This window comes from Tursiops truncatus, chromosome 18 (genome assembly GCF_011762595.2).
Source record: "Tursiops truncatus isolate mTurTru1 chromosome 18, mTurTru1.mat.Y, whole genome shotgun sequence".
NCBI classification, from domain to species: Eukaryota; Metazoa; Chordata; class Mammalia; order Artiodactyla; family Delphinidae; genus Tursiops; species Tursiops truncatus.
Genome location: NC_047051.1, coordinates 65,486,420 through 65,513,897, shown reverse-complemented (window position 1 = coordinate 65,513,897; position 27,478 = coordinate 65,486,420). Strand labels below are relative to the sequence as shown.

At 39.6% G+C, this 27,478-nt stretch overlaps 1 protein-coding gene and 1 long non-coding RNA gene across 5 annotated transcripts in view; one reads left to right on the top strand and one right to left on the bottom strand.

The window, feature by feature from the left end:
• Nucleotides 1-7,904, bottom strand: part of RAP2A (RAP2A, member of RAS oncogene family) — a 40,489-nt gene extending 32,585 nt beyond the window's left edge. The window contains exons 1-2 of one of the 3 annotated variants that reach the window (XM_033843521.2): nt 7,339-7,904; nt 503-3,224 (exon numbers count right to left, since the gene is read on the bottom strand). In XM_033843521.2, the coding sequence (XP_033699412.1) occupies nt 3,029-3,224; nt 7,339-7,652 (510 nt within the window). In that variant the 5' untranslated portion in view covers nt 7,653-7,904 and the 3' untranslated portion in view covers nt 503-3,028. Of the gene's footprint in view, nt 1-502; nt 3,225-7,338 lie in introns of those variants that run through there. The other 2 variants (XM_073795365.1, XM_033843520.2) reach the window with 2 other exon arrangements.
• A 988-nt stretch (nt 7,905-8,892) lies between these two features.
• The window catches only part of LOC109547599 (uncharacterized), a 166,451-nt gene continuing 147,865 nt past the window's right edge, over nt 8,893-27,478 (top strand). For both annotated transcript variants that reach the window (XR_012327742.1, XR_012327741.1), the window contains exons 1-2: nt 8,893-9,030; nt 10,561-10,623. This is a non-coding gene — a long non-coding RNA (uncharacterized lncRNA). The remainder of the gene's footprint in view (nt 9,031-10,560; nt 10,624-27,478) is intronic.

Below are 27,478 nucleotides of genomic sequence, written 5' to 3'. Positions count from 1 at the left end.
TCTAAAATCACAGATTGTGTATGGTGTACATAGTTTTATGTAAAGATCACTGCTTAGAAATGTGTAAATATATAATCTATGCATTTTAATATGCCATATATAATTTCTGAAAAGATAGCATACAGAATTAAATCACTCAAGTGTACTGTTACTGGAAAATTTTAACAAATAAAAAGATTCCAACTTTGTTGGCTCTTCCTGTTGGTTGTGTCATCCAGAGATATTTTAGTGTTTATCTGTTAATTATCTTAGTGTTTATCTGTTAATTATCTGACTTCTTCCTACCTAAAGGAGAGTTAGAAAGTCAATGTCATCCACCTGCCTGGGGCCTGAATACTTCTCATTCAGTGGCCAGTCAAATCACCTTTCAAATCATCCATCTGTTCCATTTGTCAGAGGATTTATCAATATTCAGGGATAGCTGATATCTTTTGTCTGTGTGCAGTGGAATTGTTGGCCGGCTATTTAAATCCTTTCTGCCCCTCCACCTTTTTGAAAAAAAAAACAACATTGTAATGATTCCTCTGATTAGAGATTTTATTGATACAATTATCACAAACCCCTAAATAGATAAGATTTGCAGGTCACAGGCTGCTGATTCCTTAAGGTTCATACTAAAATACTTTTTCCCTTATTGTGCCAATGAGATAGAAGTATTCTCAGAATGTAGGGCTGGTGGGAGATCATCTACTCCATCTACAAAGTGAACTTAAAAAATTCTAATCCTGGGATGGTAAAAAGGAAATGACTCTACTGTAATATTCTAATTTTACAATGCAGCAAAACCAAGTTTCCTTTTCAGGAAAAAACTCTGGGCTATAAAAAGTGACTCACAGCTATTAGGCTCTGTACCTTGGAGGAGCTTTCAATTACAATTATGGTCTCTGGAGGTATCAAACTGGGGAAGGAGGTGTTTGGGGAAGAAGGAATTGGTGGCAGACTCCAGAAATCACTTATTGGGACAAACATCATTGGATGTATTTCCTGGTTTCAGCTCCACAGTGCCAATCTGTTGTGGGTCATGATCTATGTGTTAGCAACTGGCAATCTACCTCTACCTTAGATTGGGCTTTTAGGGCAACTTACTGTGAGGAGAAAATGTGCAAACGATCAGCTGGGTCTCTTAAAAGTGATCACTTAAATGATACAGAAATATGAAATAATAATAGTAAAAAAAATAGTAACTTATTCGCTTTGGGTAGTACAAATAACCACACTTTCCCCATTTTTCTTCTCAGTCTTAAAATGCACCACGCCACATAAAAATACGTAATGAAATGGCTATCCCGAAATGAAAAGGCCATCTAGTGCAGTATTTCTGTACATTGAGGGGAAAGAAATGCCTGATCAGAAAGGACCCAAAGGTAGGCTAATGAGGTAGATATGGTGCAGGTTCTGTGAAGCCAAAATATTTGTTGTTGTATAACTCTTAAAACGTCCAATAAAGGACTATTCAGGAGTCTGTTGTCCATTAAAGGACACTGGCTCCTAAAGCCTGGATAATGAAGGTGCTTTTAAATGATTAAGGTACTAAAGTTTTCAATGCTTTATCTGATGTAGAACTTCTTCATAGATAATTAGTAAGTCAAAAGTGTTTAAGAGTATTTTAGAAGTAGTTTTGTAAATAGTTTTTTCTGCTGTTGCTGCTTGTTTGCCTTTTATTGCTCTGTGATTAATAGTAAAAGGTGGCTTTGAAATAATGAAAAAATTAAAAAAAAATAAAATGCACCATGCCTTCTAGCCTAATGCAATGTATAAAGTCTCCTCTAGGTAGCTTACAAATGTCAAGTTCTATCCTTGGCCATATTCATTTCTAATTTCTATTCCTGGCCATTCACTTCTACCTCTCTATACACTACCCAGCAGGGTTCATCTACTCTCCAAATGTGAATTATATAGATGATTTTGAGTCTTTACACTCATACATAAACTGAACTTTCAGGCTTTAGTCCCGTATTCTAATTGCTTATTAGGTGCATCTATCTGGATGATTACCATCTCCAAAGCCAAAATAATCTCCCCCAGCTATTCCTCTCTAATTCTATTCGCTCATGTTCAAAATGTCAAGGTTACTTTTGACCTTTTCCTCTCCTTCTTCCACTAAGTTTGATTGATTCATTCTTTACAACATTATTTGCATCCATTCTTTCCATGCTAATTCAGAATCTTTATACTTCATGTAGAAATGAGATTATGACAATACAACTCTTTCTTCTGACTCTGGTCTATTACCACTAAGCCATCTATCATATCACCACCATATTTCTATTTTTGTAACAATTCTGATCATGGTCCTTGACTGCAAGAGCAAGTCCAGTCTTTAACCTTCCGTAATTTAGCTTTATGTATTTTACCTCTTCTCACACTTCTATATAAATTCCTGGTTTGGCCAACCTGGTCTATTTAACAGCCAATGAACCTACCCTATGCATTTCCCATGCCATGTCCTCCATCTGGAAGACACCATGCTTCTGATTCTTAAAGTTTGTTATTAAATTTTACATCTTCCCTGGTCGCCCCTAGTAGATAGAAGTGCTCTCACAGAATGTTAGAGTGGAAGGGAGATCGTCTACTCCAGTTGCAAAATGGGCTTTAAAGAGTCACCTCCTCCATCTATAAAATTCAAATGCTTGGGGAAACTGAGGCCACTAAAAGAATTTTCTCTTTGAACACTAATTTTTTTCAACACATCTTTCTTGATTGGTTCCTATGTGCCAGGAGCCATTCTAGCCACGTGGGATTACAGTTTAATAAGAAAGACAGACTGTACTTAAACTCTGATGAGCACTACCAGAGGAGGGGAAGCACAGGGTGCCACTGATGTCTGAAACATGAGTGGTTGAGGGAAGGGGTGAGGCACGAGGTTAATACACTGTGGGAAGACAGGATGGAATAAAGTCAGTTTGGGAAGATGAGGAAGGCTTCCCTGAGGAGGAAATCTTCTAAGCAGGGGCCAAAAAGTAGGAATTAACTCTGCAAAAGGTGGGTGATTTCTGCATGTAGAAGGAAAGCCCAGAGACAGGCACTTTCATGGAACTAAAAGAAGGTCGGGGTGCTGGAATCCAAGGGGCGAGGAAGGTTGCCAGAGGTGAAGGTGGAAAGGCAGGGAGGGATAAGAGCATTGCTGGGCCTGAAGGTCATGTTGAAGATTTCTGGGCTTTATCCTAAGAATAGGCATTGGGTTGCATGTTCCAAGGTACTTCAAGTCAGGACCACGGCTTACCCTGGGAGGAATGGGAGAAGCAACTATGAAATTAGAAAGAACTTGAGTTTTATTTCAATTGAAACATTTTCTGTATCCTTGTCACTCTTCCCTATGTGTCCGATCTCATCCCAAGTCAATTTAAAAAAAGAAGGCATGTGAATTTATAAAAACCACCATTTTAGCTAGCCTGCTTGGCTTGGACAAGAGCTTGTGTATGTACAGCTATTCTGTGCTTTTCAAAAGTTGCTTCGTGACACTTCAATTTTAGGAAAGACCTACGTTAGTACCTGTTTTTGATAACCAAAAGAAATAAGATGATTTTTGCTTTTATGAAAAAAGGCAAAAAGTGAAAATAGCGTCCAGCACTTGGTGTGCTGTGAGCAGTTGAGAGGTAGCACGTACCCCATCAGGGAGAGAGGCACCTCCAAGTTCCTTCCCCAGGAACCACTCTCAGCACCTCAGCATCAATCTGCCATAGCTTTGAACTGTGTCTGTGAGCGCTTTACCTAGATTTTTTTTTTTTGCGCATCTGTAAGCAAGATGTGTCCTAAGGTAATTGCTTCTTCACTTCATGCCATTTTGGCTTAGGAAAGGTTTCATAGGAACTCTCTACTTTCAGATAGCAGGGGGGAACCTGTATATGGATGTCCGTGAACCTACAGACACTTAAGGGAGTAGGGACCTGTTTTATACTTTTTATAAGCAAAACATTCCGTACAAGAACAATCCAGGGAAAAGCTCCATTTCACTCTCAGCTGTGCATTGGTGCTACAGTTAAAGTGAAATGTTCATTCTCTTGCCCTTTCCCATAAGATCTTTAATAAGAGAAAATATTTTAAGAGAATACCAACAAAATTTTTCCAAGGATTGTTTTAGTCACCACTGCTTTTTTAGTATCATCTTGTCTATACTAGGTAATGACTTTCAAAATGCAATCAAATTTATTTCCTCTCAAATTACATTTATATCAAGGATAAAATTTTAAGCAGACAGGGTGACAAAGTTAAAGAACAGCTGGAATTTTGAAGCAAGTTTTGTGTTCAAGGTATTGTGTTGGACACCTTAAAATATATTATCTCATTTTATCCTAACAAAGACTCTTGAGAGGTGCATGCTATACTCTAATTCACAGACAAGGAAGATGGAGCTCAGAGAAGCAAGCATTTCCCCAAAATATATACACCTTAGACCTACACTGTCCAATATGGTAGCCTGGAGCCACATGTGGCTGTTGAGCAACTGAAATAGAGCTAGTCTGAACTGAGATGTGCAGTAAGTGTAAACTGAACACCAGATTTTGAAAATTTAGTATGAAAACTATTAAAGTATCTCAATTTTTGAATACTGATTACACGTTGAAATGACAATATTTTAGATAGAGTAGGTTAAATAAAATATATTATTAAAATTAATTTTACCTGCTTCCCACTTTTTACAAAAAATCAGCTAGTAGACATTTCAAAATTACACACATGGCCCACAACTATATTTGAATTGAAGAGCGTGACCCTAGACCAAAGGCTGGATTGCTGAATTTGCCAATAAACATCAAGGTCAAAGGCAGCGTGGTATAGAAGAAAAGAAGAATACGTGGATTCATGCAGATCTTGGTTTAAATCTCCTCTCCACCAATGACTAGTTTTGGGCGAAATATCAACCCTCTCTGCACTTCACTTATGTCATCTGCATTATGGTGATATTAAATACCCCCAAACAACTGTTGTATAGAATATGTAAAGCAGTAACTGGCAGAGGGGAGGGAACAACTACGAATACCTCCTACAGCAACTGATTAATTTAAAAACTGATTCCCAAAAAGAGAAGAAAATTCATTTATTTGAAAATCCCATTTTATTCTCTTTAAGTGGGAAAAGTTAAAGAACCAACACATTGAATGCCTGCTTTACCATAATATGTGCATGATATATACTGTATTGTAAAATACATGGTATACACAGATTCCTTCTTTCTTTCAACGTTGTTTATAATATGCTATAGGCCGGGAGGCCAGATGATGAGATTAGGGTGAAGTAAAAAATACCAGGACACAGAAAGGCCCAAGCGGTTCTTAAGGACACAATGGATGAATTCCAGTGAAAGAGTTTATGAGCTACATACACTTCAGCTGGTCTTTTCAACTTTTACATCAGGAACTGAGACTAGTGAGTAAATGACATCTGGGCAAATAGAATTTTACTCTTTTTTTTTCTTCCTGGGTCACAGTGCAAACAAATAAATTGTTCCAATACACTACGTTTAGACTAACTCATTATTAGTAATCTCTACTAAATCATAAGAAACTACAAAATCATATGGACTAACTATCCAATGACATTTTACCATATTCTGTCCGCTAGGCTTGTGTCAAGAAGTTCGCCCTGGGCATGTGACTTTTATCAATGCACGTATTATCTGTATATGTTTAAATATAAAGGGTGGAGGAGTTGGGGCATTTACTTTATTACTTGATGTATGTATATGGCCTAAGATTGACATGTGACAATGTGTTAGATTGCCCTGTTTTGTATGTTTTTTTTTTTAAGTAGTATGAAAGGGGAATTAAAGATTTGAGCCACTTGAATGTAGCCTCTTAAATATCAGATACATAGTAAATTTAACACCAAAAGTGTTCCTATGTTAACTATAACAATTAACTTTCAAGAAAATGAGACTGAAGAAGTAAGAAGCTATCAGATTCACAGATCTCAGAACACCATGAGAGGCTATAAAAATATCCACTTTATTCTAGTTTGAAATTTAATGGAAGAAGTAACATACCAAATTTTAGGTTAGCTATTAAAGTGCATATTCAGTGAATTAAGTGGGGAGAGCTTCAGGAGAGGGCCTCGCCTTTGATCTCGTACGTGGCATTAAAAATCTGCTGCTTCTAGTGAATTTTTGAGCAACCCCTGAATATATGTGACTTGGTATTTGCTCTTTCAAAGTGAGTAGACTCAAACTGACTAAAAATGAGACTACGTCTACAGTACACTTACAACTAGTTTTCAGCAAATGTCTACAAATTTAGGGTTATAGGTAGAATTGGGTAAGAAAAACAAAATTACACTAAATCAAAATTATTAGCAATTATTAACTAATAATAAGAATCAGACAAAGCAGTAACATGTAAACAGTAATTAGAAAAATTTGCTAAAACTTTGAACTGAGATATTACACTTCTGATGCTTGAAATTATAGGAAAAAATATACTCAGTCAACTTAAGAGAAAACAAATATCATAAGCCATTTATGCTACCAGCCATATTTCCAAAATGCACACTTTAGAAAAAAGAGTTCATATCAGGAAGGAGCTTATTTGCATTAACTTTAAATTAGCTAATATCTGAGTCACACCTTTGAAGAAACTTGCATTATTTCCAGGAATGCCTTTTTCCCTCCCTTTTCTTTCTTTCTTTTTTTGTTTTTGAGGGGAATAAGGCAGCTAGACTAAAAAGAAAAAAAAAAGTCGCATTCTTTAATGTGAATGGTGTACTTGTGCTTCTATATACTATCTCAGTCCAACTGAGCCATGTCTTCAAATAATTTGATAATCTGTCTTTAAAGTTTCATCTTAATTGGAGAGTTCATTTTTGTAAAACGCCTTGGCACCATTCAATCTTTTATGAAACGAGAAAGGTCTCTTTCCTTTGGACTTGACATTTTTAACCACGTACGTGTGAGCAATTTTTGCTGTCAAATACTGCAAAGGTAGGTTTTCTGTTGTTGTTCAATCTGAAAATGTCTCCACTATACTTGCACAGCTGCCCTCTTCCCAGCAGAAACCTACCCGCCCCCTCCCCCCCTGCAAGTTTTAAACTTTGTTTCCTTTGGGGTTCTGCACAAGCGCTACTAGTAATATCCAAGAGACAAAGAGCTGTGCTGTGGGTTCACGGGATGCCAAATTTGAGTTGTGAAACAAAGCACTCAAATTTGAGATTCAAGATGAGGAGGAAGATGCTGGTAAAAAAAAAAAAAAAAAAATTATCATAAAGCGTAAGATCGCAGAGCCATCTCCCTAGACATCTCCTCCTGCCCACGGCCACCCCAGAGCGCGCGGGAGGGAGTTCTGGCCCCGGGACAGGGGCTGCCGGCCGCACCGCGAAGCCCCCTGCCCGCGCCCCCGGCCCTCTCACCGCTTCACTCGGATGATCTGGTCCCGCATGGGCTTGATGTCCTGGAAGCTCTGCTGGTTGACGAGGCTGTAGACGAGGATGAAGCCCTGGCCGTTCTTGATGTACAGGTCCCGCATGGACGCGAACTGCTCGGTGCCCGCCGTGTCCAGGATCTCCAGCACCGACGGCGACGAGTCCACCTCGATCTCCTTGCGGTAGAAGTCCTCGATGGTGGGGTCGTATTTCTCGATGAAGGTGCCGGTCACGAACTGCACAGTCAGGGCGGATTTGCCGACCCCGCCCGAGCCCAGCACCACCACTTTGTACTCGCGCATCGTCCCTCCGCGGCCGCCGCCGCCGCCGCTGCCCGCGACATAGACCTACGCCCGCCGCGCTGCGCGCCCGGACCCTGCGCCGGCGGCCGGCTCCGCCGCCTCCCGCGGCCGCCCCCACCTCACGGCCGCCGCGGCCCCCCGGGCGCCGGCGGAGGGAGCAGCAGCCCTGGGCATGGGCCGAGCCGGGCGGCAATGCGGCACCGCGGGCGCCGGCAGGCACTAAGGGCGAGCAGGGAGTGTGAGTCAAGGAGCCGACGGAGCCGCCCGAACCGCGGGCCCGCAGTGCCGGCGGCCCCGCCCCTCGCGCCTCCACGCCCAGCTCCCCGCCCGCCGCCGCCGCCGCCGCTCTTCCCGGCGCCGAAGCGCGCGCCCGAGCCCGAGCCGCAGCGCTGCTAGGGGCGGGGCCCGGCGGCCCGGGGCGGAGCCCGGCGGCGCAGCCCCGCCCCTGCTCCCCCCGTCGCCTAGGCGACCGGCCGCGCGCGCGCTCCCAGGAAGCTCGGCGCGGCGCGGAAGCCTCCGCCCGCGTTTAGATAAACAGCCACCTGGGTTACCGAACAACACCCCACCCGGTCTGCCCCGTTGAACCCCGGGGCCTGCGTACTGAGCATGCGCAGTTCTTCCTCCTGCGACGGGAGCCGCTTCTACTTGAGAACGCCACGGTCAGAATTTGGCGGAGACAAGATGTTGGAGGGGCCAGAGCAATCTCCAGGTTTTAACATGAGGCGGGGAGAAGATACTGGCAAGGTCCAGACGGAGGCCTTCGCATGAGGGCCTTGCTGGGCACCACCCAGTCTGTCAGCATTCCTGAGAGCTTTGGTTTTCTCTTGTATAAACATAAGAAGCTTTAAGGGAGGAGCATAAGTACAACGAAATGCAGCTTTGTTTTAAGCGTCAGGACACTGAGGGAGAAGTGACAGACCCCCATCCAGCCCACTGCCCGAGGCGGCGAAGGCCAGAAACCGCGGAAGCCGGGCCCACGCTCTGTGACGTCGCCGGGGGTCCCTCCCACCTTCCCCAGCCCCGCCCTTCTTCAGTGCCTGATAAAAGTCGAGCTCTTCCCACGCCCTGTCAGCTACGGGCGCCTGGAAAACCGGGAGAGCGGATCCCCCAGCAGCAGCAGCCAGAAGGCCCGGGGACACCTCATAGCAACAGCCAGCCGGGGCATCTAGTAGGAAGCTGGGATTCATTTCAGCCAACCAGCCCGCGTTTTTGGACCCCGTGGTATCATTCTCGGCCAATAGAGAGCCGCTTCATGCCACGTGACACTGACCCATCAGCCAATGGAGGAAAAGTCTAATCGCAGGCTCAGCCATCCCATCTGCCACTGTTGGCCAGGCTGGGCGTTTGCTCCTGCGCACACTCTGCCAACCAATCATAGGTGAGCTGAAGAAAGACGGAGACTTGCGCTGAGCCAACCAGAATTCGCGGTTTCCTTGCCACCAAGGGCCGGTAGTATGGAGAAGGGGAAGAGCTGGTGGGGTCTGGGAGGGGTCAGTGATTGAGGGGTGGGTCGCGGTACCCTATTCGGGCAAAGAAACAGGATGTGTTGCGGGCGAGAGTGATGCATTTCACTTTTAACGTCGTCTCCATGGCATTCTGCCTAAATGATAGACACGGAAATAGTGCTGAGGGATGTGGGCTGAAAAGTGAGGTGAACTGACAAAACAGGGACTCTTTAGGGTGAGAAAATGTCGGGTCCTTAGACATACGGCAGCAGTTGCATGGGTCCTCCATGCGTGCCTCCTAAAACGTTTTTAACAACTCAATTTTGAAACTTACTGTTCTCTCTGTGGCATTAGATCTTAATTACACACTCTCTCCCACCCATAACGTCAAATTTAGGAGAAGTTATGTCCCTAAATATTCCTGGATTATATTTTGCAATAACTGGTAATTGGATTTACCTTCCATAAACTATGTCCTTCTCGAACTAGTCTACACCCATCCATTACCGTCTCACATTTCTTGGGAATAATAAGTTTCTATAGTTCTGACTAAGGTTTGATCTTCAGCCTTCCTCTTCCGCACAAGGTCATCATGTAGAGAGAATTTTGGTCTGAGTTCATCAATAAAACAGATGTCCTTTTATCATCGTTTTTTTGGTCAATTATCAAACTACTACAAAGATGTACTCAGCTTTAGCTGTGTCCTACAGCCCTATTGCTCCATTATCTTAAAATGAATAACTTACCCTTGCATTATCTTGCTATAGTGTAACACACCAAGTTTTTGCTTAAAATAATTGCGGGCAAGTGTCCTGTCAAAATATGTGGTAAAATATAAGTCAATCATTATTTCTTGATTACTTATCAAAATATGAGTGTTATATTTGAGCCACCAGAATCAACAGTGAAGGCAGATTGCAAAAGAACTAAGAATCAAGAGGAAAGTTTTGGGAGAATTGAAACCAAAGAGCATCTGATACCTCATTTTAAACTAGTAATGTGAGTAAGTGAATTAAAATTAAGAGCTCATATGGATTTGAAGTGCAGCTTCATATCTGAGCTTTTTTGGCAGGCATGTTTCAAGAGGATTTTGTTGGTGAATACAGTGTTGAACTAGCATTTTAGAAGTCTCATATACTGTGTAAAACTTACATGCTTTTTGTGGTTTCTTTAGTAACAGCTACACTTCTTTCACGGAAAAGGCATACTATCTCTTTTAAGATCCAACTTTTGTATTGTAGTCGTAAGAAATCCCTAGGTTTGTCAGGGGTTGAATAGAGCCAAGAAGCATCAAACTTCCTCTCTTTGTATGGATCATTACAACCTGTGTATTACCTTGTATTACAGTGGAACTGAAAAACCATTCACTTTGCAAGAAGTAAAGACTTTTGTTTTTTTTAAGAAATTTGCATTGGGATTGTGGGTCCAGAATGTATCTTTAAACAACTGCTTTCATTTCTTAGGTCCCCAAAAGTTGAGAAGCTCTGGACTGGAGTGCATCTGATAGAAGTTGTCACAAAAAAATAGTGAGTCGGTGCCCAGTTACTCCACTTAGCATAATAGAGAGAGGACAGGTTTTTTAAGACATTTCTCAGTTTATTTTCCCTGACCTTTCATCAGTGCCAACTTTCTTGATAAGGAGAAGTGTAGAGACTGCAGCTCTTGGAGTAGTGTAGCTCGTTTATGTTTCTCCTAATGACAGGCCTCAATTTTCATTCTCAGTGCTACCATAAAGGTAGATTTTTAATCAATAAGACTCAAAAAAAAACATGTTAAGTAGGAGCGTATTTTCCTACCTATTCTGTCTTGGTAGTGACCTGATTTGAGGTTCTATGTGAAAGAGAAGAATTAGCTGCTAAAAGAAAGGATGTTGGGATGTGCAGAGAATTTTGAAGATTTGGGTGGGAATTGGGTGTGTATCTCCTGATCTCTTAATTGTGTTCATTGCTATGCTAGCATGAACTATCTATTCTGAGAGTGATTTTAGAAATAAAATGTCTCCATTCATTTGTTTGTGGGAAAGACAAAATAAAAATGAGATAAAATAAAATTGAATTTTCCCCAAGAGCTGTAAATCTGTATGATAGTGAAAGCTTAACACTGACACTTCAGGGTCTCTTTAGCTTCAGAAGTACATTGCTGGGAGGAAAAAAAAAAAGAAAAGAGAAAAACTTCATTTCTCCTCTCCCCTCTGAATCTGAGAATTATCTCACCTATGCCCATATATCCTCAACTGTCACACTTGTGTTACCATGGAAACCCAGCTCCTTTCTTTGCTTCAGTGAAAGATGTTGGAAAAGGTGGGATGAAGTGGGAAATACACTGAATTCTGGGACTTTCTGACAATGGCAAGAAGCAAGTATGCAAGGAATTTAATGTAAACAAGTTAGTAGAGGGCATTCGTAATATGACCAGTGCTTTTCTTGGCTATAAGACCCTGATTTCTTTTGCTTCCTGTAAAAGCCTACATATCTCTGATTAACCATAAAGGGGAAGGACAAGTCAAATACATTTAGCACCTATGAAATGCTACTGGTAATTACAACGAGAGCAGAAAACATTTTCTTGGCCTCTCAGGCTCCTAATACAGTTGAGAAACAGAAGTATATATGAAGAGTGGAAAGGAAGGGGCAAAATAATTGTGTGTCTCTTTTGAAAATGTGATATGTCTCAGCACTTTAGAAAAGAAAAAGAATTAGAATGCAGAAATTGAGTATGTAAACAAATCAATGAAAGAAACCTTTTGATAGAGAAAAGAAATTTTTCTTTTTTTAAAAAATTAATTTATTTTTGGCTGCATTGGGTCTTTGTTGCTGCGTATGGGCTTTCTCTAGTTGTGGCGAGTGGGGGCTACACTTCATTCTGGTGCGTGGGCTTCTCATGATGGTGGCTTCTCTTGTTGCTGAGCATGGGCTCTAGGAGCATGGACTTCAGTAGTTGCAGCACATGGGCTCAGTAGTTGTGGCTCATGGGCCCTAGAGTGCAGGCTCAGTAGTTGTGGCGCATGGGCTTAATTGCTCTGTGGCATGTGGGATCTTCCTGGACCAGGGCTTGAACCCGTGTCCCCTGCATTGGCAGGTGGATTCTTAACCACTGTGCCACTAGGGAACTCCCAAGAACAGAAATTTTTCAATAGGCAATTTTCAGCAGAAAAAAAAAAATCCATGAAGGAAAGGCTTAATGATTAAAATATAGGGGAGGAAAAAAAAAAAAGAAAAACCCTGAAGAATCTTAAGAGCTTAAAGGTCCTGAGGAAAATAGCTCTAGTGTAATTTTTTGAATATAGAAGACCAGTCACAATGTTGCTTGCATACCCTGCAGTTTCCCTTTACTTTTGGGGAAAAAAAAAAAAGGGATGAATCAGGATTGATCATTGATGGTAGCGCTTTCCGTTCTGTACATAGTTCAGAAGTAGGCACATGACTCAGTTCTTGCCATTGGTCTGGGAAGAAGGCTGCTAGGCTGGGGGATTTCTGGGATTCTGACAAGAATGAGTTAATATCCCCACTTTTGACATCATTTGCTTCCTGCTTTGCTCATTGAAATATGAGTATGTGGCCACCACCTTTGGTCTGTGATGCCTTATGGGTGAGTTTGAAAACCAACAAGCTTTGGATGGTTAAGAAGGAAGGGAAGAACCTAGTCCTGGATGACAACATTGAATGTCAAACCTATGTTGGAAATGCCCACCTTTGGACCATGGTTAAGTAAACAGCTAGTGTCCTTTGTTTTATGTTTGTTAGTTTAAGTCTGCTAGGTTTTCTGCATCTTGCAGGCAAATACATCTCAACTGTTACACAGAGTGTTAGGGATTTGAGACAAAATGGTGTTTTAAAAGATCAGCAATCATTTATGAGCACTTTTATTCTACTAATGAACTGCATGGTATTTCCAAGACATTATAATATTTATTGAGCACTTACTATGTTTATTATTCTAGGTCCCGAGGATACAACAATAGACAGATAGCCAAAAGAGCTTGAATTCTAGGAGGAGGTACAGACGAGACGTTATAAACAGAAGAGGCAGGCATTAAGCAACTGATTACACATTTACATTATGTAATAACAGCTATAACTAATGCTAATAAGGAGGAAAAAAATCAGGGATTACAAGGGTGTGTAATAAAATAAAATATAAATAATAGAATATTACAAAATATATAACTAAATAACTGAATAACATCACAGAAACACTTTTCCAAGTACATGGTAATAGTATGTATCATTTATACATGAATTCCTAGAGGTCAAGAGAAACATAATAACCTGGAGTGGGTTTGGTCAGGGAAAGCTGTCTGAGAAAATTAATATGGAGCCATGTTTTGAAGGAAGTGGCCAAAGAATAGACTAGGTGGGGCAGAAGATGAGAGAGCAAAAGAAGAAAGCAGGAATGGGGTAGAGTGAAATAAGGGGAATACAGAATCACTTGATTCCTTAATTCCCTATAGCAACGCCATTCTAGGGACAACTATCAGGGAAAAAATCAGAAGCCAGAAGTCTCAAAGCAAGATTATGAAAAGTATGAAAATAATATAGAAAAAAACAATACGGAAGAAGAAGTAGACGAGTACAAAGGTACATTTGAACTTAAGGCATTATTCAAAATAATGAATAATTTATAATGTGGGTATCATGAAAAAATTGTCATAAGGGGTAATTATGGACTTGAGGACATCATGAAAGAGGGATTCACACTTTCACAAATAGAAGCAGGAAGAAAAATGAAGAGTAGCAAAAAATGAAAATAAACAGGAAAACAATTTTTGCTTATAGTTATTTTTTTCATGGTAGCTGTTATTGACATGCATTATGTAAAAATGAATGGGATTTGATTGAAAAGAAAAATTTCAACAGACCAGTAATATATAAAGATAGTCTTTTGGTAAATAATGTAACTTAAAATGTTTTTTGTAGAGTGCCTTTTTGTACCTTGCCATAGAAAAATCTTTTCAATAAAGTAGCTGCAAGGAATAATAAATTATAGCTTAGTGATGCATTTTGGACGTAAAGAAACACATAGATGTACCAAATGTAATAGTATAGCAGCAATAAATAACCTGTAATAAAAATCAGAAGTTTGTCAGACATTACGTGGTTTTTGGTCAAATATAATTGTAGTAATTTTTCTAATGCTATTTTCTGTACAGATATAAGAACATTTTAAAATTAAGCCACAGTAGGCATATGAATATCTTGATATTCATAATAATGTAACTAATTTTTTACATTAGTTACATTATTATGAATAATAAAAATGTTTTGCCATTTCCAAATCACTTTCCCACATATCCAAGAAACTTTTTGTTTTTAATAAAAAATTTAAAAATAATTAGGAGCAACTCTACTAATATGTGATATGAAGATGCTGAACTAGCCTTACTGCTCCTTCCTCCTAGATGGCTGGAGTAATATGGAGGGTGAAACACCCTGCAATGAAGAAGACTATGGGAAAACCCAGGAATGAGGGTTTTTTGTCGTTTTGAAATTGTCTGGGATGAGAAGAGGGTAGTGGGGATGTGGGCCTGGGGCAAGAAGCAGCCAGCCACGCTGTGGGAGAATAAAACAGGGAAAGAACTGTTGAAAATCTGCTAGTACTTCTCCTTTCCGCTGCCTTGGGAAAATCAGTGCCTGCCCCTGCATGCATTGTGACTCTGAGCTCTGGGCCATGTAGACTCCATAAGGAAATCAGGGCCGCACAGAAGCCCTGTGCTTGTGAGGAGCCATGAAACTCCTTGGCTCCCAACCAACTTAGGGCAGTTGCCCACCAACACCTCCTTCTCTAACTTCCCTGGCAGCTGGCGAATCACAACCTAAGGACTGTTCCTCCTGAGGTTGCTCCTCTCTGGGGAAACAGAAGGTGAATTCTTGATCTAAGAAGTGATTGGCTGTGATTTTCTTGGGTTTAGGGTTCTTCACTGCAGAGCTCATTTACTCTCACCCCTGAGCAACTTGGCGTGTCTCAGACTGGGGTCTAGTAAAATGATGAACCATCCTTGTTTACCTAGGACTGCCCTGGGTTTAGTCTAGCATCCCAGAAAACCCCTAAGTGCCAGTGGGTCATCCTCGACCTATCCTCAACACATTTCCAGAGGAAAATGAATGCATGTGCAAATTAGATTATTTTGAGAAGTACAGTTATTTTAAAAGACACACACACACACAAATAGTAGATTATGGTTTCCATCAGAAGCATAAACATTAGAATGGACCACAATTTATAAATTAGCCTGATAAACATACTAAAAAAAGATAAGGGATAATGTTAGCTGTATGAAAACAAACAAACAAAAAGGAACCAAATGGCCATATTACAAATGAAATATATCGTAGCTGAAATAAAGAACAAGAGAGATAGGATAAGATAGCAGAAGAGACACAGTAAAGAGCACGTGAGAACATTGGAAGACCAGAGTTCATCTCCCAAAAGGAAGAAGGGAAGTGCAGAGAAGTAGAAAAGGGATAATGGAGAGCAGACGTAGAAGTGGCAGTATACAGATAATCCGGAAAAGAAAGAGAAGGAAAAATAAATGGATGACTTTTTAGAGAAATGAAAGTGTTAAATTTCCAATAAATGAATGGATGGATGAATGAACAAATAAAAGACTTCAGATGGAAGGGCCCATGCAGTATCAAAGGAGAATGATATGGAAAACCCACACTAACAGGTTATAGGGAAATTTGGGAGATCCAAGGCAGAAAATTCTAAAAGTTTACAGTATGAAAAATTAATATCAAATTAACATTGAACGTTTCAATAATAGCATAAGAAGCAAGAAGAACAATAACATAAGATTTTCAAAATATTGAAGGGAAAGTACTTAGAAACTGAAGTTTTATATTCAGCCAAAGTGCCATTCAGGTATGAGAATAGGAGACAGATAATCTCAGGTGTAGAAAACCTCAGAAATGTCGCAGCACAGAGATCCACACTGAAAACAGTGCATGAGTTCTTGAGGAAAAGGTGGTAAAAATCTAGATGATATTGCACTAGAAAAGATGATCAAATATTTTAGTAAAATCAGTTGTCTTTAAAAATATCTAAGATGAAAGAAATGTCTAAGAGAAAATACATCCATAAATTTTCAGAATTAAAAGTCTATATAATATCAGCCTGATGGGGGTACACCAAGAAGTTTGAGAACATGACAAAGGTGTTCTTGTCTTATTAAGGGGGATGTTTTATATATACATATATATATAAATGTAATTATACATATATAATGTGTAATATGTATATGTGTATGTATTCACAGGAAAAAAAAGGAAGAATAATATTAAAAAGTATTAAAAATAATAGAATTTTTAAATATTGAAAAAATAAGATATTCACAATAGATCCTGAGATATCAATAATTATTAAAAAGCCAAACTCACCAGTTAAAAGGGAAAAAAAGGTCCATTTACATGCGGTTTACAGAAGGTACACCTAAAGGATAAGGACATACAAAAATTGAAGGAAAAGTATGCTAGAAGTCCTATCAGGCAAATTATTAAAACAGGCAAAGGAAAGCCAGTATAGTGATATTAGTATCAGATTTAAACTCATTTTAAGTAAAAAGTATTCTTAGGCATGGGAAGAATTACTATATGATGATAATAGATTCAATACACCAAGAATTTTTACCATTATTTTACTAATAAAATAGCATCAGATTATATAAAGCAAAAACTAATATAACCGTAAGGAAAAGTGGAAAACTCCACTGTCATATTCCCTATAACCTAGCAATTCTAACTCGAGTCATATATCCAAATTAAGTCTTGCGTGTGTTTAACCATAGCCATGTTCAAGAATTTTTAGCAGCTTTGTTCATAATAACAAAAACAAAAAACAAAATAAAATCCTGGAAACAACTTAGATGCCAATCAATTGCAGAGTAAATTGATGTATCATGGTATGTTCACAGTAGAGAATTTTATATGATGGTCAAAACATGAATGATAGTAATATGCAACAATATAGATGACATTGTTCTTTTTTTTTTTTTTTTTTTTTTTGCTGTACGCGGGCCTCTCACTGCTGTGGCCTCTCCCGTTGCGGAGCACAGGCTCCGGACGCGCAGGCTCAGCGGCCATGGCTCACTGGCCCAGCCACTCCGCGGCATGTGGGATCTTCCCGGACTGGGGCACGAACCCGCGTCCCCTGCATCGGCAGGCGGACTGCCAACCACTGTGCCACCAGGGAAGCCAGACATTGTACTATTTACTAAAAATAAAGTAAACCCCAAAGGTTGCCCATACCATGATGCCCTTTTAACAATGTTAAACGACTAAAATTTTTAAAAATATACTTTTTAGAAATGCAGTTAGACTATGTAAAAAAAGGAAAAAGGGAAATGATGAACACATGCAAAATGATGAATGTATTGAGTAGAGGGAGGCAAGGGGTTGAGATAATGGGGAAAATCTGGTAGTTTTTCCAACATGTAGGGCTTTTATTTTGGGGGGTAAGTTCACAGGTACTTAATTCATTATTTAAAATAACTAAAGAAATAATAAAAGTAGATCATGCATGAGTCAATGATAAGAATGTGTCATGGATCAAAGATTATTAATCCATATTATATGCCAGAGTTAAAAACAAACTGTATATAATGACTCAAATTCTAGAGATTCTAATACTTTAAGGTTGGAGTGTTGGGAGCAGAACAATAAAAGACGTAGAACAATATCCTTGCCTTTAAAGAGGTGAGGTACACTTTTCTCTCTCTCACTGTGATTATTAAACCTGCCACTCCCCAAACTTGGCATTCTCAAAGTGTCTGTTCCAATGTGAATGAAAGTGGAGGGAGTGGGCAAAGGAAGAGGGGCTGGGAGGAGGAGATGATATATAATTTATCCAAATATCTCTAGTAACTTTTCTAAAACCAAAGTATTATATGTCCCGCTCTCTCCAGTGAATTCCTTTCTTATCTTCTCGGAGCTTCTGACTCTGACTCTTGACTTATCTCATGCCATCTTACCTTCTAGCACATACACATTCATTTCATTTCATACTCTTATACTTTGGAATGCAACTTAGAGGAATGCAAAAAAAACCCTGGCCTTTGACTTCATACAGACCTGGTTTCACATGCTGAGCTCCTCCACTTCACAGGGTGGGTTACTCAACCTCTGCGAGACTCAACTTATCTGTAAACTATAAGAATTGTGTTTATTAGTTTGTGTGGCATGTGATGTAGTAATCCCTAGGCATAAAAAAAGTGAAGTTTTTGTCAAATCTATACATGCCTAAATGAGGAATCATATGATTTCCATTCCAAAGTGTCATAATTAGTGATTTCTAGGCAATAGTGTCAGGAGACTTTCCATAATATCACATGTAAAGAGGAACATTAAACAGGGCCCTAAAAATGAGCTTTAGAACTGACATCTTCAGCACCACACTCAAGTGCCAGGGTGAAGAAGTTCCATAAGGCAGTATTCATTCAACAGACCTCTATCAAGTGCAAACTATAAAATAGGCACTGTTCTAAATGCTGGAGATACAGCAGTGAATAAAGTTGATTCAATGTCTTTCTCCCATGGAGTGCAACAGTCCAATGGGGGAAGACAATGAAGAAGTAGAAGAGTCAAAATAACGAGGTAAAATTAATGTTTACAATGTATTTTACTTAACCCAATCTATTTAAAATATTATAATTTAAATATATAATTAAGATAAAAATTATTAATAAGGTGTTTTACTTTTTTTTTTCATACAAAGCCTTTGAAATCCAGTGTGTATTTTACACTTACAGCATTCAGACTAGACACATTTCAAATGATCAATAGCCATATGTGGCTAGCGGCTACCATATTGGACAGAACAGTTCCAGGTGATAGACGATGGTTCAGGGGAGCAATGGAGAGATGTGAGACATTGTCTTGTGGGTGATGCTGACAAGCCTAGATGATGGTTTGGATGATGGCGTGATAGAGAGAAGAAATCAAGGAGCACTTTCAGATTCTTGGCCTGAACATACTGGCCTGTGTGGTTGGGTCCGATTTTCAGAATGACTTTGCTTTGGATCCTTCAGATTTTTACTTGGCTGATTCCTTCTCATTTCCAAGGTTTCTTCTCATATGTCACTTCTTTAGAAAGATCTTTCTTAACCACACAACCTAGAGTTATCTCCAACCCTAGAACATGCTTTTAGATTACTGATTGCTTTTTTTTTGCGGTACACGGGCCTCTCACTGTTGTGGCCTCTCCCGTTGCGGAGCACAGGCTCCGGACGCGCAGGCTCAGCAGCCATGGCTCATGGGCCCAGCTGCTCCGCGGCATGCGGGATCCTCCCGGACCGGGGCACGAACCCGTGTCCCCTGCATCGGCAGGCGGACTCTCAACCACTGCGCCACTAGGGAAGCCCTATTGTTTTCATTTTTGTACGCTCATCATTACTACCTGAAACTGCCATTTTGATTATTTGTTTATTGTCTGTTTACTCCACCAGACTCTAAGCTCTTCTCTCTTGTTCATTGTAATCCTTGGTACCTAGATCAGTGCGTAGTACAAAGCTTAATACATGTCTCTTGAATAACTGAAAGGAATTTAGGTAAACAAATTTTACTTTTTTACCACAAACTTATAAAGATCAAAATAGAATTTAAAAAATTCCAAAAGTCAAAAGAGAGTTAAGAAGATACCTGTGTTATAGAAAAAGCAGATTCTTATGACTTGACTTGCATTATGCTGTTTGGTTTCCAAGATTAGCATTCAAGACCACCTACTGTGTGCAAGGTGCTGTGCTGGGAATTAAAGGTGACTTCTTCCTTGTCATATGTATATATAAACTAGCCATAATGTTAAAGATTAGGCTTTACTTTGAAAAGGGACTTATAAAAATGTAGGTACAGGATTATTTAGGATACATTTCCATGTATGGTCTGTTCTCTGACATCTTTTTTTTTTTTTCTGATTTATGTTTAGTTTGTGAGTTTCACAGTTCTCATCACACTTGTGACAGATGTGTGGTTAACCTGATGGCTTTGAGTTAGGACATAATTTTCCAAAATAACTTTCTCCATTTGAAGTAAGGGCAACTGCTAGTTTCTTGCTGGGGGTTACAATATTCTATCTTTTTACACAGTAGGTGAAATATTCTTTTGTCGGAGATTAGTCAGTTCATATAGACATGGATACGGGAGATAGAATTTCCCACTCACCGCTTGTGACCCCGAGTGTAACCCTGAGCAGACTTCTGTCTTAACATCAATAGTACATTATTGCAGTGTCTCCTCTGCTGACTGAGACAGGGACAGTGTTTTGTTCATTTGAATGTTAGTAGCGTTCAGCACATTGCATAAAACATCTCGGGAACTCATACAACATTTGCAAATACCTGTAACTGCACAATTGAACTCTAACTTTGCTTCTGAAAGTCCTGTATTTAACATACAGAGAAGATGAAAACAGGGGGAAAAAATAGAGATTTTCTCAATATCAAGGAGAGGGAGATATAAATATTTCTCAAAAGCTCACCTTATCCCCCAAAGAAACTTCCAGCTCAAAAAGAGAAAGTCCACAACAGGCGAGGTAGGCATTGATCTGTGGGTTTGAATGTAGAAGTGCCAGGAAGAATTTGAAAAATCACCCCTTGTATCAGCTGACTGCTGCCTGAAATTCTGCGCTTAGGGTTTTGGTCTTTTGATGTAAAAGCTTTTTTTTTTTTTTTCCAATTATAATGTAAGTGGCAGATACGCAGTTAAATTGCACCATTATCCTATAAACTTTAGGACATTCAGCTATGCTTATCTGGCAGGAAGAGAAAACAGGGAGAAAAAAGTAGAAGAAAATAAGTTAAGTCAGTGCATAAGTCATGGCATGAATGTGTGCCCAGAGTGAGCATGAGGAGGCCACGGGAATCCACTGTATTGATATTTTGCATCATATGCTATTTTTTTTTTAATGAGAAGATTAATCTCTTCACATGGTATGACATGAACAGTGCCAGGCTTAACAATTACTAGATTCTTAAATTTGATTCAAATGCTCTCTTTTTTTCAAGCGGATGTGAGAATTTTCCAAACTTTGGAGCTGTATCTTTCATCTGATTCCATGAATTTCTCTTCTGCTTCTCACTCTATTGTGTTAAACAATGGTTTAGGGCACCTTGGGGAAGACAGATCAGAGCCACAGTGGAAGGTCCATCCAATTGTTCCTCTCAGCAGCCAGCCAGTTATCTTGTCAAGGAGAGTTATTCATCCTGCTTTCCAGGGTTATCGCCTCAAAACTCAACTTCCTGCTTTTACAGAACAATATATCCTCTTTTTATTATTACCCTAATTAATGCTTCTCACACAGCTTCACAAAATATTAGCACTCAGTGAAAATTAACCACATCAACTGGCTGTACTAGTTGAGGAAGAAATATTGCTGCCTCTGTGCAATGGCACTGCTGGCAAAATTGACTCCAGTCTACATTTGAGTGAGAGAATCTCAGGAAGACATTTCAGGGGTATTAAACCTTTTCATTTTCCTTGGCATACTGGGTAGTTGAACAAAGTTAAGCCATCCTATAATGCAGGTTGCTTTGATTCTATTCTGTTGGGGACCGGTCTCTGGCATTTATAGGGTTTTTTTTTTTTAAATAAAAAATTTGACTATTTCTCATACAAACTAATGTTGTTTCCAGTGAAAATATTTATATATGTAAATTATCTAAGAAATATTAATCTGTTGACATACTTAGATTATATGAACAACAATTAGCTCCAGGAATGAAATTAAGTCAGTTCTGCACTACATACTGACAAACTGAAAGGAGCTACAGTGGGCAATTTATGGTGTTGTCAGGTTATGATTATGGTACTCCAAAGAAAGAAGTCCACGTAAAATAATTGCGAAAGGAGACCTAGCAATAGCATGTGTTACTAAGATTTTTATGCTAAAGGCGCAAAGTTTCAAAGGGCTCAGTGCTGTCTGGATATCAGGAAGCCTGGGGATTTTCTATCTGGATCTGTGACTTATGGGCTAGGGGTGGGGCTGAAGCTCAGTAAGACATTTAACCGTGACTTGGTGAGTCACGTGTGTATGGGAGCTGGTCTTTATATAGTAATACTCCTCAAACCCTGGCTCTCCAAAAGTAGAAATAGAGAACACTAAGCCATTCAGGTCATCTACCTATTTCGTTTTTCCACTTCACTTGGTTTCAGAAAGCACTGAAGTACATTTCATAAATTCATATAAGATAACCTTAAACAAAAATTAACTATAGTGATACATCTTCTAATTCCAAGAGTCAATGAGATCTTTCCAAGAAACCTTTAACCTTATTTGTCCAAAAAAGTATTTATAGAAACTGTATTTCACATTGGAATATGTCTATGTAATAACTTTCATCATGGCAGTCATACTTTGTCTTGCTTCCCGTGTGAGTGTCTGTGGGCGAGGTGTGCCCAGGTCCCACCCAGGTCTCCCCAACTAAGAATCTGGGGGACAGAGGGGCAGGCATGTGCTTACTGGGAATACTATATATGTTGAACAAAATCCTCTAGATGATTCTGTCATGCCCTCATGGTGAAAATCAATGTAACAATATTAGTTCTGCATTTTTGAAAGGAAAAATCACACTTTTAAGAGGTGATCCTGCAAATTGCTACTGAGGATATCAAATAAGAAGATTACCTACCCCAAATCCAGAGCCTAGTTTAAATTCCACGTCCCCATGTATCCCTCAAACTAGAATTAATCTCTCTTTCTGTATTCCCCAAACACTCCATACTTTTCTTTTGATACGTACTCTAATTTTTCTTGTATTATATTTATTTTATCTCCATCTGTCCTCTTAGCTAGTATGTGGACTCATGCATGTTTGCAGCAGGGGAGATAAAGGTGGAGAAGCTATAATTTTTTTCCTTATCTTTCTAATCTTTATATTGCTTTGGCTGGTCAATAGTATATATTCAATAAATGTGATTGGATTGGATTAAATATGAAATATTAAGTGGTATTAAAATTATGATCAAGTTCAAAATTATTGAATTGTTATATTATCCTCTCTATTAAAAGGTGTCATAGCACTTAAGATCAATGGTGTTTTAAAATTTTGAACTTAAACTCTGAACCAGCTAAAATCATAACAGGAGGGATTTTTAAACAATATAATTCTTCAAAAAGCAGTAAAATAGGCTTAATTCACAAGACTCATCATAACTGAGTCACATCCTTTAGGTAATCATTTGCTAATTTTCTAACCAAATCCTAGTACTGAAACACAGACAAACTCTGGATCTGACAGAGTAGTGGAAAATACAGAAAAGCTCCCATTTTTTATCTCATTGCATGTAAAGTCATTCTTAAAAGGAATCACATCAAATTCTGTTTTAATTAAAAGTAGCCAATAAGAAAATTCTAATTAGGTAAAAAAATAAACAAGCAATTATAAAACAAATCAGCAAGGCAAATGAGTTTTAAAGATGTGAGTCATCAAGGTTAAAATAATATTAGAACAATTTATAAAAACTTGAACATCCTTTGATATAGTTTTGTCTGTGTCCCTTAAAATTTCAGGATCTTTTATTGTTGTTTAGAGATCAAGGACGTCTGAATAGTAGGACTTGGACAAGCTGCCTAAGGAAATATTTATTATGATTTTAATTCCTTTATTAAAGACCCCCTCTTTCCTTCCAGCCTGAGGTCTGGCGTAGACAGGATACGAAAGCTTAGCGGTGGTGGTGGGCACAGAAACTCCACAGGGACTCAGACTAGAATAGCCAGATGGAGAGTTCCCTGGCAGTCCATGGTTGGGACTCCACGCTTTCACTGCCGAGGGCGAGGGTTCAGTCCCTGGTCGGGGAAGTAAGATCCCCCCAGAATAGAATAGCCAGATGACAGCAGACAGGGTAGAGAAAAATGAATGCCAGTTTCCTCTTGTGAGTGCACAGTGGGTGCCTTGGTTGGGGCCCTTGGCCCCATAACTCTCATGAATTACACAATCTGATCTTCTGCACAGAAGTTTTCAGAGGCACAGTTGAGTGTGCTAAAATGGCATCCCAGGATGTTTCTGTGCACCCACAAGCCCAGCTTATTTCCAGATGTATTTGGGAAAAATCAAAAACGGGCTTCCTTGGTACTAGAGAGATATAGTAAAAATGCAAATGACCATTTTGTATCCATTTATATATTTCTTTGGGAATATTCCCTCAAGTCAGGCTCCTGAGGACCCATGTTTACAGCGTATGAGTTCTCTGCTCGTAGCTCGTGGGCACACCATGTCTAGCTCAGAGGCAGTCAGATTTGTTTCCTCCCGGGACTTTAGAATTGGAGTCTGCAGCTGAGCACTTGAACTAAGAAGTGATGGAAAGCTACACTAAGGAGGCCTTTTTTTGGGGCTGTATATACAAATAAATCAGAGAATGCCAGTCTACAGAGAAAAGCCAAAGAATGAAGCAGATTCATAAAAAGAGGTAGAAAAAAAGCAGTGATGACCTGCTTAGTTCCAGAGGTGACAGCTCACTCAGTTTCTGAGAGGTGTCCTGCTTATGAGGAAATCCAGTTGCATTTCCTGCCATTGCCATGTGAGATGCCTCTCCCACTCCAACGTTATACTAAATTTTCCTTTTCCTTAAGTTAATATCAGTGGGTTTCTATTGCTTATAACCCGAAGACTCCTGACAAAGACAAGATTATTCCATTAGGATGTGTTCCCTTAAGCCTCAATTAGGTTTACATTGGAAATGAACAGCATTCTGCTGTCAATTTGTCAGCATTAATTATACATTATGGCCCAAGCACTGTTCAGAGCCTAATTGCATATAGCTTGTGACAGCGACTCTTGGAGCTGCTGCATGTTGGTTAGTTAGAAGTTCCAGCTATATTCCCTGGAGAATATAGCGTGTCCTTTCTGTAATGGAAATATTGTCTCTCATGCATGTCATTTTTTGCATTAATAACAAAATGCAACACAAAAGCTCCAGGCAATAGCCAGGTCATGCAACTTGAGGCCTGGGATGCAGCTTATCTCACAGACCCAGGCATAGAGGCGGGGTGCCAGCTCTCCAAACATGGATAGGCGATGCAGATTTGAGTATTTCCTGCAGCTATTCATATAGAGGAGGTGTTTTGCTTCAACTTACCATTTGTTCATGTACTTGTCTTCTGGAGAAACTAAAAAATAATATGAAATTATCTAGTTCCGCTGTAAGATAGCATCTGGCTTACCCAGAAAACAGTTGTAGTTTCTCTTGTGAATACAGGGAATTCCTCATTGTCCAACCTGAGGTGAAGGGCATGTAGGGTTATAGCCTAAGTCATATTTGTAAACTTACCATCATCTCTAAAATAGCTTCATATTTAACTTTTAAATCAATTTGTAGGTGAAACTCTCAGACTATACCATTCATCATCTAAATTTGAATACTTTTGAGAGTAAAATGGGATGCTGTTAATAATAAAGCTAGGACACCAAGCATAAATTGGGGCTGCCACAGGCAAACTGTATGATACAGTCACCCTACACTTGGCCTTCGTATTCAAGTTTCTGAGTGACTTAATTTTAACATAGTCATGTTGGTAGCAATGATAAAAATCATCTAGCTAACATTATTACATTAGACATAGTGCTGTTTGTTTTATTTATCTTTATTTTCACAGTGGTATGTTTGTTTTTGTTTTGTTTTGTTTTGTGGCATGGGTTTTGAACACATCGAATTTTAGCTGCCATTTTGGAGACTTGCCCGCACTCCCACCACTGGTCACTATCTGTGTAAACGGAGGCATCTCTGGGGCATCCGTCGCTTCACCTTTAAGATTAAGTGGATTATATTCCAGAAACCTAAAGTTCCTTTCAGCTCTTAACAGTCTATAATACACTTTTTTTCTTTGTTTTTAAATTTTTGGCCGCACCATGCAACTTGTGGAATCTTAGTTCCCCGACCAGGGATCGAACCTGGGCCCTCGGCAGTGAAATCGCGGAGCCCTGACCACTGGACTGCCAGGGAATTCACACTTAACAGTCTATAATCAGTGATATATACATCTAAGAATTCTACTTTTTTTGGAGACATTTTGATTATTTTGATTCAGGTCACTCCTTAAAACAAAATAGAAACTATGTATGTCCATGGATAACATTATAAATATGTTTTATACACATATAGTTAATATGAAAGTAATTTTTTTTTTTTTTTGGCTGCATCGGGTCCTAGTTGTGGGATCTCTGTTGAGGCATGTGGGATCTTCCTTTGCAGCGTGTGGGCTCTTCGTTGCGGCGTGCCAGCTCCAGGGTGCATGGGCTCTGTAGTTGGGGCCCCCGGGCTTAGTTGCCCTGAGGCATGTGGGATCTGAGTTCCCCGACCAGGAATCAACCCCGTGGCCCCTGCATTGGAAGGTGGATTCTTTACCACTGGAGCACCAGGGAAGTCCCTGAAAGTAATCTTAATGATGCATTTATGAAGTTGCACTGACAGCATGGTGTAGCATCAAGCCCCTGGACTAGAATCTAACCACTTATTTCCTCTGTGAAAGGTACTTAGCCATCTGGATCCTGAATACCTTCAACTATAAAATGGGAAGAAGAATAGCTACTTTTTAGTGATACTATGAGGATCAAATGATGTGTAGTACGTTAAAGTATCCTCTGTATACCAGGTAAATAGATGTATACAATCCGTAAATGCAGTCCTTGTTCCTATTAGAATGTTAGTGTTATTATTGAATATCTGTATCATTAATGTGGACTGCTAATGGACCTTTCTACTCTCAATATTGGCTTTTACTGTTAGAGGCATATTTACATTAGGTAAAAGTACATCCATAATTATATACTTTATTAGAGTCAAACATTCCTGGGCCAAAATACCTTCTCTCACCTTCTGAATATATGACCTTGGAAAGGTTACTTAGGCTCACAGAGTCTCTATATTCTATCTGCAAATGATGAATGAGTAATGTATATAAGTCACATGGCACAAGGCCTAGTTTATGTGAACTATCATTACTATTATTATAGTTAAGATAGTATTGGAGAATAGAAGTCAAGGTCTCCATTTAAGGTGGGGAACAGAGATGTTTCCATAAGAGGAACTTTATATAGTGCGTGTAGACTACAGAAGTGTTTAAAAGTGAAGAATGGCAGTTGAGACAACAAACCCACAGACACTTCGTCAGCACTGTTGTTCCCACTAGGCAGATCTCATTCATGGTCATCGTTGAGCCATCTATCATGGACTGGCCACAATGCTGTGACTCCTAAGAATTCAGATTTACAGTAGGGTTGCAGATATGTTTTCCTATACAGGGCTTCTGCCAGTGAAATCAAAGGCTTGGATTGATGAACTCTGCAAACAGTGTTAAGTTGCTCTTAATCATTTTATTGATGAGGCAGAACAGTCTGATGAGTAATAAACCAATTTTGCCTGAGCCCTACCTGCTCCTCTTGTAAACACTATTTGGAGG